Here is a 12793-nt window from a genome sequence, read left to right on the forward strand (position 1 = left end):
ACATTTTTACATGACCCCAGGTATATAGGTATATAAAATAAGTATAAAAATCAAACATTTATCGTTAATGAATCAGTATTTGCAAAGCTTGCTAAACAGACCGATTTTCCTTTTTGTGGAGAGCAGCTGAAGCATTATTTGCAAAGTCCACTGTAAACACTACATTTTGTTCCCAATAGATTTGGGTAAAGAGTGGTGTTCAAAAAGCTTTCACTATTGCCTGATATTGAATTTGGTTGAATCTTACTGTGGAAATTTCTCCCTATACATTATGTTTTACAACTGTAATATTAAATTAGTTAGTGTTCCCCTTCCTAAGAGGGCTATCCTGCTTTATGAGCCACCTGGTGAGGAAATAAATTAATATAAAACAAATGATACTTTGTCTTTCAATGAACAAGGGCTCAGTAAAAATCTAGGCATAAAGCTTTGTGATATCTTTTAATTATGCAGTATATCGTGTGCAGAGAACCCATAGCAAGTTGTACTGCAGTAATTTCAGCTAGGATTGCAGTTTGAGAGGTCCATGCCTGGTGAGCGGATGCTAAAACAGATAGGCCAGGACAGAGAAACGAACTCACTGGGTTGAAAACAAACCATATAGATTTATTACAGTTTGACATAGAAGGATGCAAGTACAAGCAATTTGCTTCAAAAGGTACAAGTATAAACATACAGAGAAATGCAAGACAGTTCTGACAGCTATTCAGACTTCCCGCTCCCTCTCCTGATTGGCTGAGAAAGAGGCCAGTCAAGATCTGCGCCAGGATTAGCTGGGAGTTCCCTTAACATCACAGCCTACTGGTGGGGATTTCCATGGTGGGAAGAATGGTAGATGGGGATTGGTCTATGCGAGGAGTCAATCTGCTGTAGAGACACCCCCTAGGAGGGCATAGTTCGTGAAGAAACAATAGTAGATATACTGATGAGTTTGTGGGTAGCTCAAACATCCAGTTTCATGAGAAACAAAATCTTAGGGAATCAAGGACTTAGTTGTCAATATAGGAAGTTCATGAATGCACATAAACTAAGTCCCCAGTTCTGCGGGAACAGCAGACTCTCAGCCTCAGGTTAAGTGGACAAACATCCTGAGTTTATTTTGCTGGTAAATAAGATAATCAATCTATGCATACACACAGTGGTTTTGATATTTATCTGGCTTGGGAAATAGCTGGAGGGATCTGGCTAATATCCCCTTTCCCAGGAAATTATATAAGCAGGAGTGATGAAGACGTGGCTGTCTTCAAGTTACTATTTTGGTAAAAATAAGAAATAGTTAATATATAAGAAATTGATACAGTACTCGGTAAGAAAGAAAGATATAAGTTACACAAAAAACATAAATTGATACAATTTATTAAATGTATAGACACAATAGAGTCTAAGGTAGGGGTCCTCAAACTTTTAAAGCAGAGGGCCAGTCCACCATCCTTCAGATTGTTGAGGGGCCAAATTATCATTTGAAAAAGAAAATCCTATGCACACTGCACATATCTTATTTGTAGTGCAAAACAACAGCAATAACAATTAAAAACCAATACAATATTTAAAAATGAAAATAACCAACATAAACCTATCAGGATTTCAATAGGAAGTGTGGGTCTGCTTCTGGCCAATGAGATAGTCAAGTTAATTAGGATTGTTGTTGTTGTTGTGTGTCTTCAAGTCATTTCAGACTTTGGGCAAGCCTAAGTCCAAAATTATTTATTTATTCATTTACTACATTTATTTACTACATTTATATCCCACCGTTCTCACTCTGAAGTGAACTCAGAGCAGCTGTATGTACATACAATATATTATATTATTATCATAGCACAATATTAGCATTCTATATTACTATATTGAATTATACCACTATACTGTAATATTATATGTAATATATAACATGTAATTAATATTATTATATGGTATTATTATTAATATTATATTGTATAAAATGATGATATTATTATCAATATCATATGTATATACAATATATTATATTATTAAAACTGATATAAAATATTATATTATAAATGAGGGCGGGGGCCAGGTAAATGACCTTGGAGGGCCGCATCCGGCCCCCGGGCCTTAGTTTGGGGACCCCTGGTCTAAGGGGTACAGCTGCTGCCAGGTCCATTCCCAATCCTTTACATCTTCAGAATTTTGTAACTTTGGATCTCTGGGAAGGGTTTTTAATAGAAAGGAAAAAAACATACATTTGTTTATGGTCTCTTAATGAACTATAAATCTTTCTGGGGGCTTAATAATGGTATGTGGAAAATGCTTTTCTAGATGCACAGATAAAAAGGGAACTTTTGCCTTGAATCTGTGTAAAGTGCTATTTCCCCCTTCAGGGATATAGGGTTTTCTTTTTTTAATTCTTATTAATAAGTAGGTCATCCCGGTATTTTAAGACAGAAAAGTGAGTTCACTGTTTGAACTCTCCATCTGTTGAGTAAAAGGACTGATTATTGCACAAAAGTACCCGTAATGCTTACTCTGACCCATCAAATATTTATCATTGTTCTAGAGAGGCTATTTAAACATCAAATAAACCAAAGCTCTTTTAAAAAATGTGTTATTCCTACAGAGAGTAAGAAGGTAAGGCATACAGCATAAAGCTTAAAAGAACTTAACGTAGCTCTACAATTGTGAATCAGTTACTCAAGTAAATTCAGAAATGGGAAAATCCAGTGAAGGAGAATAAGATAGCTGTGTAAGCAGCAGACCATGGAAAGTCTGGAGAAAATGAAATTCAAATGCTTTGTACAAAGCAGTGAAATGTCCACAGTTATATTAACCAGAAGTTTGGAATGAAAGAGACATTTCCTGGATTACTAAGTGAAAGTGGCTCCCCCACTAAAATCTGCTAACTTGAGGATACTACCATATTTTTCACAGGAGAACTAAGAATACTTGGGAAAAAATGTTATGGTAATGTATCTTTTAGAACTAAATATTATGTGTCATGGTACCATGCGGGCTCTCACTTTATCCTTATATATGATCTATCAAATTGTGTTTGAACTGAAACTCTCATCATGTACATTACACATAAACTATATATGTGGTCTATCCCAAAAGTATGGAGTGATTTTTTATGTACAGCACAGAAGGACTAGAAAAGGAAAGTAGGGGTTTAGGCAGTTTGACCTTTTTCAGTTGTGTCCACAATTGGTACATTAACAAGGTATATAGTGGTTTTTGTCTGAGTCTAGAGTAGCATCCTTCAACTTCAAGAACCAAGGCCAATGTAGCTATTCTTTTGAAGGCTGTTCTGAGTGCTTGCCCACCCACCTTACGGTCCTGACTTGGCTCCCTTCACTTTCTTTTTCTTCCCCAAGCTCAAAGCCCACCTTAAAAGAAGTTCTTTGGAGAAAATTGGGATCTTATCACATTGGGATACAATCCATTTATATAAGTATATATCCCATTGTTTTTTTCTGACTGGCTATTTTATTTGCATAGACCATGCAAATAATGAGATCTATTGGAGGAGAAACATTCCAAGTAACATTGCTATCGTAAACACCACATAATACATCATCCCTAACTCGGTTAAAGTTTCAGGAAAAAATTAAAATATGGACAGAACAAAAACATGCATTATATGGATGTTGGAAATGTTATTCAATTGAGATCATAATTTTGACTTCTGAACAAAGTTTTTTAGGATATTCAAGAATTCAGCTGCAAAGCATCTTTTCACAAGCAGGTCACACTCTCGTGAAGCAACAGCATGCAAAATTTCTTTTTCCCCACTTCTTATTAATTGTTTGGAGACGGCTAGAGACTGAGAAAAATAAAGTAGAAATGTTACTCAAAGGATAGGCATGTTTGTTTCTTCTTTGCACATTTTAAGGTCCTGGTAACAAAAAGAGACAATCTGTGATAAGTTTCTCTGGGATGTTCTCCTGATATAAATGGGAATTTTCCAAAACCACAATGGGTTGTGTTCTAGGAGCAACAACAGAACAGTGGTAATTTGTTGCAGCAAAACCAGGAGTCCAACCTGTGGCTGTTTGGATACTTTATATTCAAAAATGCAAATCACAATTTTAAACAGTAACAGTAAGATGTTTCATGGACCTATTCTTGGATTTTACAATTAACATACAGTAGAGTCTCACTTATCCAACACTCGCTTATCCAACATTCTGGATTATCCAACACATTTTTGGAGTCAATGTTTTCAATATATCGTGATATTTTGGTGCTAAATTCATAAATACAGTAATTACTACATAGCATTACTGTGTATAGAACTACTTTTTCTGCCAAATTTGTTGTCTAACATGATGTTTTGGTGCTTCATTTGTAAAATCATAACCTAATTTGATGTTTAATAGGCTTTTCCTTAATCCCTCCTTATTATCCAACATATTCGCTTATCCAACATTCTGCCAGCCCGTTTATGTTGGATAAGTGAGACTCTACTGTAGTTAATAGCTATTTGAATTAAATAAAAAACGCTTTTCTTCCAGAAGTAGAGTCCTAAACCTGAAATAGATATTTGGTTTAACCAATAGAAATTTTAAGTCACCAGTAAGTGAGCTATGAACAAGCATAATGTATGCCTTGCTAAACTATAAGCAGAGATACTGTACTAATATGTGTGTGTGCAGTTTTCAAATGCAAGAAGATATATAGTTTAGTACAGTGACTGTTTTTTCAGGGTGTTACCCAATTACTAGCATGTCATATTCATAAAAAGGTAAAGGTTTCCCCTGACGTTAAGTTCAGTCATGTCTGACTCTGGGGGTTGGTGCTCATCTCCATTTCTAAGCCGAAAAGCCGGCGTTGTCCATAGACACCTCCAAGGTCATGTGACCAGCAAGACTACATGGAGCGCTGTTACCTTCCTGCCGGAGCGGTACCTATTGATCTACTCACATTGGCATGTTTTCGAACTGCTAGGTTGGCAGAAGCTGGAGCAACAGCCGATGCTCACTCCGCTCCCGGGATTTGAACCTGGGACCTTTCGGTCTGCAAGTTCAGCAGCTCAGCACTTTAACACACTTCGCCACCGGGCTCTTCGTCATATTCATAGACATGATATTATTTCATTTTAAACAGCTATATAGCATTGCAGACCCTATTCCCAAGATCAGTTGAACGTGCCTGCTCAAGAAACTGAACTACACAGGTTGAGTATCCCTTATGCAAAACGATTGGAACTAGGGGCAAATCTATACTGGCCACTGAACACAAAGGTGGGGCAAATCAGCTCCATGGTATCTAAACAATGCATGGAGATGGTGTGGGTTTACATGGGTCAAAGCTGCTTAACACGGCCTTGAACCGCATTAACCAAAATCATGGGATGCTCTTAATTCTCCAGAATCCAGGGCAAACTATGACTTTGAGCCAATGTAAACAGGTGGGTTGGTTTCTGCAAACGTTTCCATTGACATCCAGTGTTTCCTGGACTTGACACTCACCATTCCCTTCTGTTCTTCTCATCACTGTGGCTAGCAGACATGACATGGATCACTTCAGTTTCTTGTCACTTGAAGTGATGTTGACAGGAGCTATGAGCCCCTCCCTCGTCGTTCTGGCACCCAAGCTGATGTACTCCATGTAATGAGGGACTGAAACAAGCCATGTCATATCCGTTGGCCCCCGTAATTAGGAGAACATAGGAGGAGTACAGTAAAGGTGGTTGACTGCAGCATCGAACCTGGTTTTGCACCACCTTATGGTGAGGAATCCCAACCCTGCAGTGGCTTGGGAAATGTCAACCGCCTGGCTCCCCCCCCCCCCTTGTTTCTGGTGAAACATGAGAAGCCTCCCGTAGTGCTGTGGCAGCGACATGCACTGGTTCGCCTTCCCTTTAACCATGGAGCTCCTCCAGAAGTACCTATGTGTCACAGAATGGGAGCTGACAGGCTCCATGGTTAAAAGGAAGACAAACCTGTCTGATGAGGTCGTAAATGTGATTTGTGGAGACCCAGTGAGCCTTTCTGGCTGCTCTAATTCACATACTTAATTAAAGTATTCCCATTTTGTCTTCTTTAGTCTGAGTACTGCTTTTTGTTCTCTTGGACTGGGTTGCTGTGAGTCTTTCGGCCTGTATGGCCATGTTTCAGAACCTTTCCCTCCTGATGTTTTACCCACATCTGTGGCAGAGGTTGTGAGGTATGTTGGAAACTAGGCAAGGGAGGTTTATATATCTGTGTAAGGTCCAAGGTTTGGTGGTCCTTGTGTAGACTTATCCACAGCTGCATGGTATACATAGGTCTACAAAAGGTAAAGGTTTTCCCCTGACGTTAAGTCCAGTCGTGACCGACTCTGGGGGTTGGTGCTCATCTCCATTTCTAAGCCAAAGAGCCGGCATTGTCCGTAGACACCTCCAAGGTCATGCGGCTGGCATGACTGCATGGAGTGCCGTTAGGTCTACATAGGGACCACCAAACGCAGCGCCCAAACACGAATCAAGGAACATGAAAGGCAGTGCAGACTGATTCAACCAGAGAACTCGGCCATAGCAGAGCACTTGATGAACCAACCTGGACACAGCATATTATTCGAGAACACAGATATGCTGGGCCACTCTAACAACCACCATGTCGGACAACACAGAGAAGCCATTGAAACCCACAAGCATGTGGACAATTGCAACAGAAAGGACAAAACCATGAAAATGAGCAAAATCTGGCTACTAGTATTTTTTTAAAAAACCCTCTAAACTCAGGATAGTAAATAAAGAACAACACTCTGAAAACAGAAATTCCAGACATGAAACAATCAGGGACAGCTGACACCTCCAAACAAAGGATTCTCCCAGGCAGGAAGAAGCTAGGCCTTGAGGCCACAGGGCCATGAAATGGTAATCAAGATGATTAATTACAACATCCACATCTGCCTCCAACAGACAAAAGTTCTTTCTCCCACCCTGTACCTTACACAGATATATAAACCTCCCTTGCCTAGTTTCCAACATACCTCACAATCTCTGAGGACACCTGCCACAGATATGGGCGAAACATCAGGAGACAAAGGTTCTGGAACATGGCCATACAGTCCGAAAGACTCACAGCAGCCCAGTGATTCCAGCCATGAAAGCTTTCGACAATACATTTTCTCTTGGATTGTTTCTACTTAAGGTTTATCTTTCACATAAACTCATTAAAGACCATTTGAACTGGGAATCCAGACCCTACATTGACTAGAATGTACATTTGCACTTAAATGCATTTTCCCTTCCCTTCACTTTTCCTCCATCATGAATAATAATCACAATATCAAATCCTGTAAACATACTTTTCAGCATGTATTCCTCAGTTCACCTAGGATGGCATATTACTTGAATGTGCCTCCCCCATCACCCCAAAAAACTATTAAAGGAATCTCAGGAATGTACATTGCATAAATCATTACTATAGCATCATGTGGATGGATTATTTTGGTTGTCTAGGAAGAGCATCCTTTTTTGGCTTTTTTAGCTAACCTGACTGACATTTTAACTAGTCCTGAGTTAAAGAAAGCAAAAATATCTAAATATGTTTAAAGCTGCAATCCTAAGTGCATGATAGGAAGTAAGCACTGACGTCATCAATGAAAGTAAGCATATAGTTTTCCACATTTGCTAGGGTTAGGAGTACAGGACCCCTTCAAAAGTGGTAAAATACAAATAAAACAACCATAACAGCTCTCCAGAAATCTCAAGGTTCTCCACTGAAGTTTTGTGATCAACTTCTGCTGGAAGATATTCATACTATTTCATCACATTGAAGCTGGGAAATGTGGAGCTTAGTCTGACTCAGTGCTGGAATGAAACTGATTATTTCCCTTCTTTCATCACGCTGTTAAATGCATCAGTATTCTTTCAGTAGATTTGCCATCACACTTTAATTGCTAGGCACCGCCCACCATCCCTCCCCCTGTTCTTTGTAGGGGGGAAACCTCCTCTCTTTGAAATGTCAGCTGTTATGTGTCTTCAATTCTGGAAGCAGGGAAGGAGGGAAAGTGCCAATGTGCGCTCTCTCTCTCTCTCTCTCTCTCTCTCTCTCTCTCTCTCTCTCTCTCTCTCTCTCTCTCTCGGCTGCCCCACAGGACTGCATAGTATGAAGCTTTGGTATTTAAAGTAAGGTCCAGCTGTATTCATTCCATATTGTAAATGCACCAAGAGAAGGGTATGGATCTTGGGAAACTATAACTCTCAGGACTGCACAGCATGGAGACATGGCATAATAATAATAATAATAATAATCATCATCATCATCATCATCATCATCATCATCATCCTTCTTTCCCAGGTTTCCCATGCAACACAAGGCACAGACATATCACGGAAGGCAAGGACCCAAAAAGGACCCGGTAAGACTATTTTTAAAAAAGAAATTGTTCTGGTAAAGTAAAAACTCGGTTAGCAAAAGATAATGCATTCCCTAACAAGGATACTTTTGGCTCCTCCCATAATTTTCCCTCCCACAAATTAGGGAAATGTATCATTTTAAATCTGGGAGCAACAAATGCCATCACATTAGAGAATTGGCCAAACATCGAGATTATTACCAAAAATCCACTTCCTCATCACCTCCTGAAAATTTTGGAAAAAATGGCGGCTTCCATGCTTAAAATATGCAAAGAATGCTCTATCCTACACTTAAAGGCAAACTAATGTCATGAGAACAGTGGTTTCTTGAATTGCAAGTGTAGCAATCAGTGGAATTTAGTAAATGTGATGAAGTAGATAGAATCACACTGGAGGACTTATATATGCACACAGAAATGTTCTACTTGGAAAGCTCTTGGTCCTCTAGTGTAACTGAATGGCTGTACACAGGCAGTATAATGCAGTCTGAAGACGGCTTGAGGTTAGTTTGTCCACAGAATGTATGCCCTTAATGCAGCATGTATGAAGACCGAAACAGGAAATGAAAAAACTCATTGGAAATTCCTGAACAAGCCATAAAATCTGCTGCAGCTAACCAAATTATCCCCCATGCAGGGCTGGAATTCAAGACCAAAAAATGAGGAGCACTCAGGAGGACAGTTCTAGCACTGACCCGTTTCACAAACCCAGAAACACACATAAGCACAAGATATGCAAACACCTTCCTGCCTGAGTGGAAACCACTTCACCCCATGGGAAGGCCCACTTTCCGCCCCTTTGTCTCCATTTCCTGTGCCTCGCTTGTCTAGTGCTGACTCCAGACAGTCATGGCGATGCACATCCGTACAGGTTAATTAAAAATCTGATCCTGGGTTTGGATAGATCTGCTATCGGGATATTTGTGGCTACCATCCCACCCTGGAAACGGTTCCTGGGGTGATGGTGTAGGCACTCCATAGCAGAACTGCTCCTTTTAATTCACTTCCTAACTTGGTTTAAGTGGCAGGATAGATCATATAGTCATGCTGGAGTGTCTAGGGATTCCTACAGAAAACATATTAATAAAATGCGCAAATGATAAAATCTGCAAAAGTGAAACCCACAAATGTGAAGTGCCAATTATATTATGATGCATCTGCAATAATCTATTATCATTACAAACATTTTTAGGAAGATTTGCATATGCTTTCAATCTTGTCCAAACCTCTCCCTGGAAAGCACTATCGGAGAAAACTTCAGTCACAAGTCCTTGGACACATGCTTCCTCCGCTGTTATCTTCTTGTTGAAAATAAGCATCTCATTTGCCTAAATGAAAAACAAAACAGGAATAAAGATAATGAAATCCTCTTATTATGAAAAGATTAAGTGATATTGTAGTGACAACACAGACCACACAGTTTACTGGACGATATGCACAATTTATTGTTGTTTATTCATTCAGTCGCTTCTGACTCTTCGTGACCTCATGGACCAGCCCACGCCAGAGCTCCCTGTCAGCCGTGGCCACTCCCAGATCCTTCAAGGACAAGCCAGTCCCTTTAAGGATGCCATCCATCCATCATGGCCTTGGTCAGCCCCTCTTCCTTCTTCCTTCCATTTTCCCTAGCATCATTCTCTTCTCTAAGCTTTCCTGTCTTCTCATTATGTGGCCGAAGTACTTCATCTTTGCCTCTAATATCCTTCCCTCCACTGAGCAGTCAAGCTTTATTTCCTGGAGGATGGACTGGTTGGATCTTCTTGCGGTCCAAGGCACTCTCAGAATTTTTCTCCAACACCACAGTTCAAAAGCATCTATCTTCCTTCACTCAGCCTTCCTTATGGTCCAGCTCTCGCATCCATAGATTATTACAGGGAATACCATTGCTTTAACTATGCAGACCTTTGTTGCCAGTGTGATGTCTCTACTCTTCACTATTTTATCAAGGCTCGTCATTGCTCTCCCAAGAAGTAAACATCTTCTAATTTCCTGGCTGCAGTCTGTGTCTGCAGTAATCTTTGCGCCTAGAAATAAAAGTCTGTCACTGCCTCCACGTTTCCTCCCTCTATTTGCCAGTAATAAATCAGTCTGATTGATGCATAATTATTTCTTTAAAAAGACCACAAACTTTTACCATGATGAAACGTAATAGCAAAGCAATTTTTTCTATTCTTTTTCAGATAGAAGACTAATTCACTGAAGTGAAGTGTCACACTTTTTTTTCAGAAGGAAGAGAAAGGAAGGAGATCTGATGATTCTGACCAATAAAAAAAAACTAGTTGATAAAGCAATAGTTGTGAGGCCTTTTTGGGATATAGCTAATGTCATGTTGTGATTTATGACAGTGCTACCTATGGAAATTGCTCATAGTGAGATTTGACTCCTGCATTTTAGAAAACTGATTTTTAAAAGTTAATAGACTCTTAGTTATAGCCAAAGCCTATCAAAAGCATTTGAAATATTTATAGAAATCTACCCAATAAAATCCTCTGAACTAATCATAATTGTCTGGGTTGCTGTGAGTTTTCCGGGCTGTATGGCCATGTTTCAGAAATATTCTCTCCTGACGTTTCACCCACATCTATGACAGGCATCCTCAAAGGTTGTGAGGTCTGTTGGAAACTAAGCAAGTGGGTTTTATATATCTGTGGAAGGTCCAGAGTGGGAGAAAGAACTCTTGTCTGTTGGAGGCAAGTGTGAATGTTGTAATTAATCACCTAGATTAGCATTTAATGGCCTTGCAGCTCAAAGGCCTGGATAATTTCTGCCTGGGGGAATCCTTTGTTGGGAGGTGTTAGCTGACCCTGATTGTTTCATGTCTGGAATTCCCCTGTTTTTAGGGTGTTGTTCTTTATTTGCTGTCCTGATATAAAGTTTTTTGATACTGGTATCCAGATTTTGTTCATTTTCATTGTTTCCTTCTTTCAGTGTCAGACTCTGTGTAGTCTGACATGGTAGTTGTTAGAGTAGTCCAGCATTTCTGTGTTCTCAAATAATAAACTATGCCCAGGTTGGTTTATCATATGCTCTGCTGTGGCTGACCTCTCTGGTTGAATCAGTCTGCAGTGCCTTTCATGTTCCTTGATTCATAATTGTCTGGTTTGCACTGTATTGGCTCATACAGTACGTTCAAATATGTTGTAAATAGGAAAGTATGTTCAAATATGTTTTAAAAATATCCTTTCCTGAGCTCGAGTATCCTTTCCCAGCTATCTTGCTTATTAATATCAATCTTGCTAATGAAAAAGAACGTTTAAGCATGATGCTTCAGAAAACTATGAGAAATGTTACCATGGCAGCCAATTGTCCCATATTTTCATCTTAACGTAGGTCTAATGAACCAAATAAAGAGAAAATCTTTAGATAGTCATACATTCTGAAATAAAAAAATCATAGTTGAAATACATAGTTGTAATACATTCTCAACGTGTTTCACTAAGATAAAAATCTTTTCCTGTGCTTAGAAATTTAGAATCCATATACCTGGAATTTCTGATAAGGTAGAGTATAACTGATCAGTAAAATAAATACATAAATCACAGAGTTTGCGCATGGATATATTTGGCTGCTTCGTCTAGACTGCAACTGAACGATGAATGATAAAAGAAGACAATTCTATACAAAGTCTTCTCAAATCCTCATTCCCAGGTATGTGTAATGTCGTCTTGTACCCCTTCCCAATCAGTTTTAATCACATTATATGCTTATTGTGTTTTGATTTTTGTCCCATGTATTTAATATTTATAGAAATAGGTTTCAGTATGTGGAATGCATTTTAGTATTATGATGCATTTAAACTATGATTAGCCTTGCCTTGAGCCATACGGAAAGGTGGATAATACTTAATTGTTGTTGTTGTTGTTGCTGAGAGAAAGAGACACACAGTTAGAGTGAAGTAAAACTAGGCAATTTCCCCCAAGTTCAGGAATTTATTTAACTGCACAAAATTTATTTTTGGTAGTTACAAAACACAATAATTCTATTTTAAATACTTTACAACCATTCATGGCGTCCACCGTTTTGGCTGGATTGACACTACCATATAATCTAGACTATCAAATCAAATAATCCAGGTTATTTTATTTGAATTGGATTATATGAGTCTACGATGCCATATAAACCAGTTCAAAGCAGACAATCTGGATTTTATATAACAGTGTGGATGTTGCCAATGCAGGCTGCGGTCACATTTTTCACTAAATTATATGATGATACATAGTACTCTATAGCTCCTCCTGGTGGTTCATTGCTTATACTGTGAAAAACAGAATAAAGGCTGACATAAAAATGTTTAGGTGAGCAGAAATCACTTTTGCAGCAAATTACTAAATCTTTGTGTATGTTAGTGTGCATATATCAATGCATACTCATACATGCTGGTCTTGTGAGACAAGGCTAAGATCTATGAAGATGCTGGTGGAGATGCTTGCCAAAGATGCAGGCAAAACGTCAGGAGAGAATGCTACTGGAACATGCTCAAAGAACTCACAGC

The 12793-nt window shown here is 39.0% G+C and overlaps 1 protein-coding gene across 1 annotated transcript in view; it reads right to left on the bottom strand.

Annotated features, from left to right (window-relative positions):
* Positions 1-585: 585 nt before the first annotated feature.
* LOC100556258 (enoyl-CoA delta isomerase 2) overlaps positions 586-12793 on the bottom strand; it is a 51801-nt gene continuing 39593 nt past the window's right edge. Inside the window, exons 6-7 of the mRNA XM_016995159.2 lie at positions 9486-9629; positions 586-3778 (exon numbers count right to left, since the gene is read on the bottom strand). Of these exons, the coding sequence (XP_016850648.2) occupies positions 3626-3778; positions 9486-9629 (297 nt within the window). The 3' untranslated portion in view covers positions 586-3625. The remainder of the gene's footprint in view (positions 3779-9485; positions 9630-12793) is intronic.

Source organism: Anolis carolinensis, chromosome 4 (genome assembly GCF_035594765.1).
Source record: "Anolis carolinensis isolate JA03-04 chromosome 4, rAnoCar3.1.pri, whole genome shotgun sequence".
Classification (NCBI taxonomy): domain Eukaryota; kingdom Metazoa; phylum Chordata; class Lepidosauria; order Squamata; family Dactyloidae; genus Anolis; species Anolis carolinensis.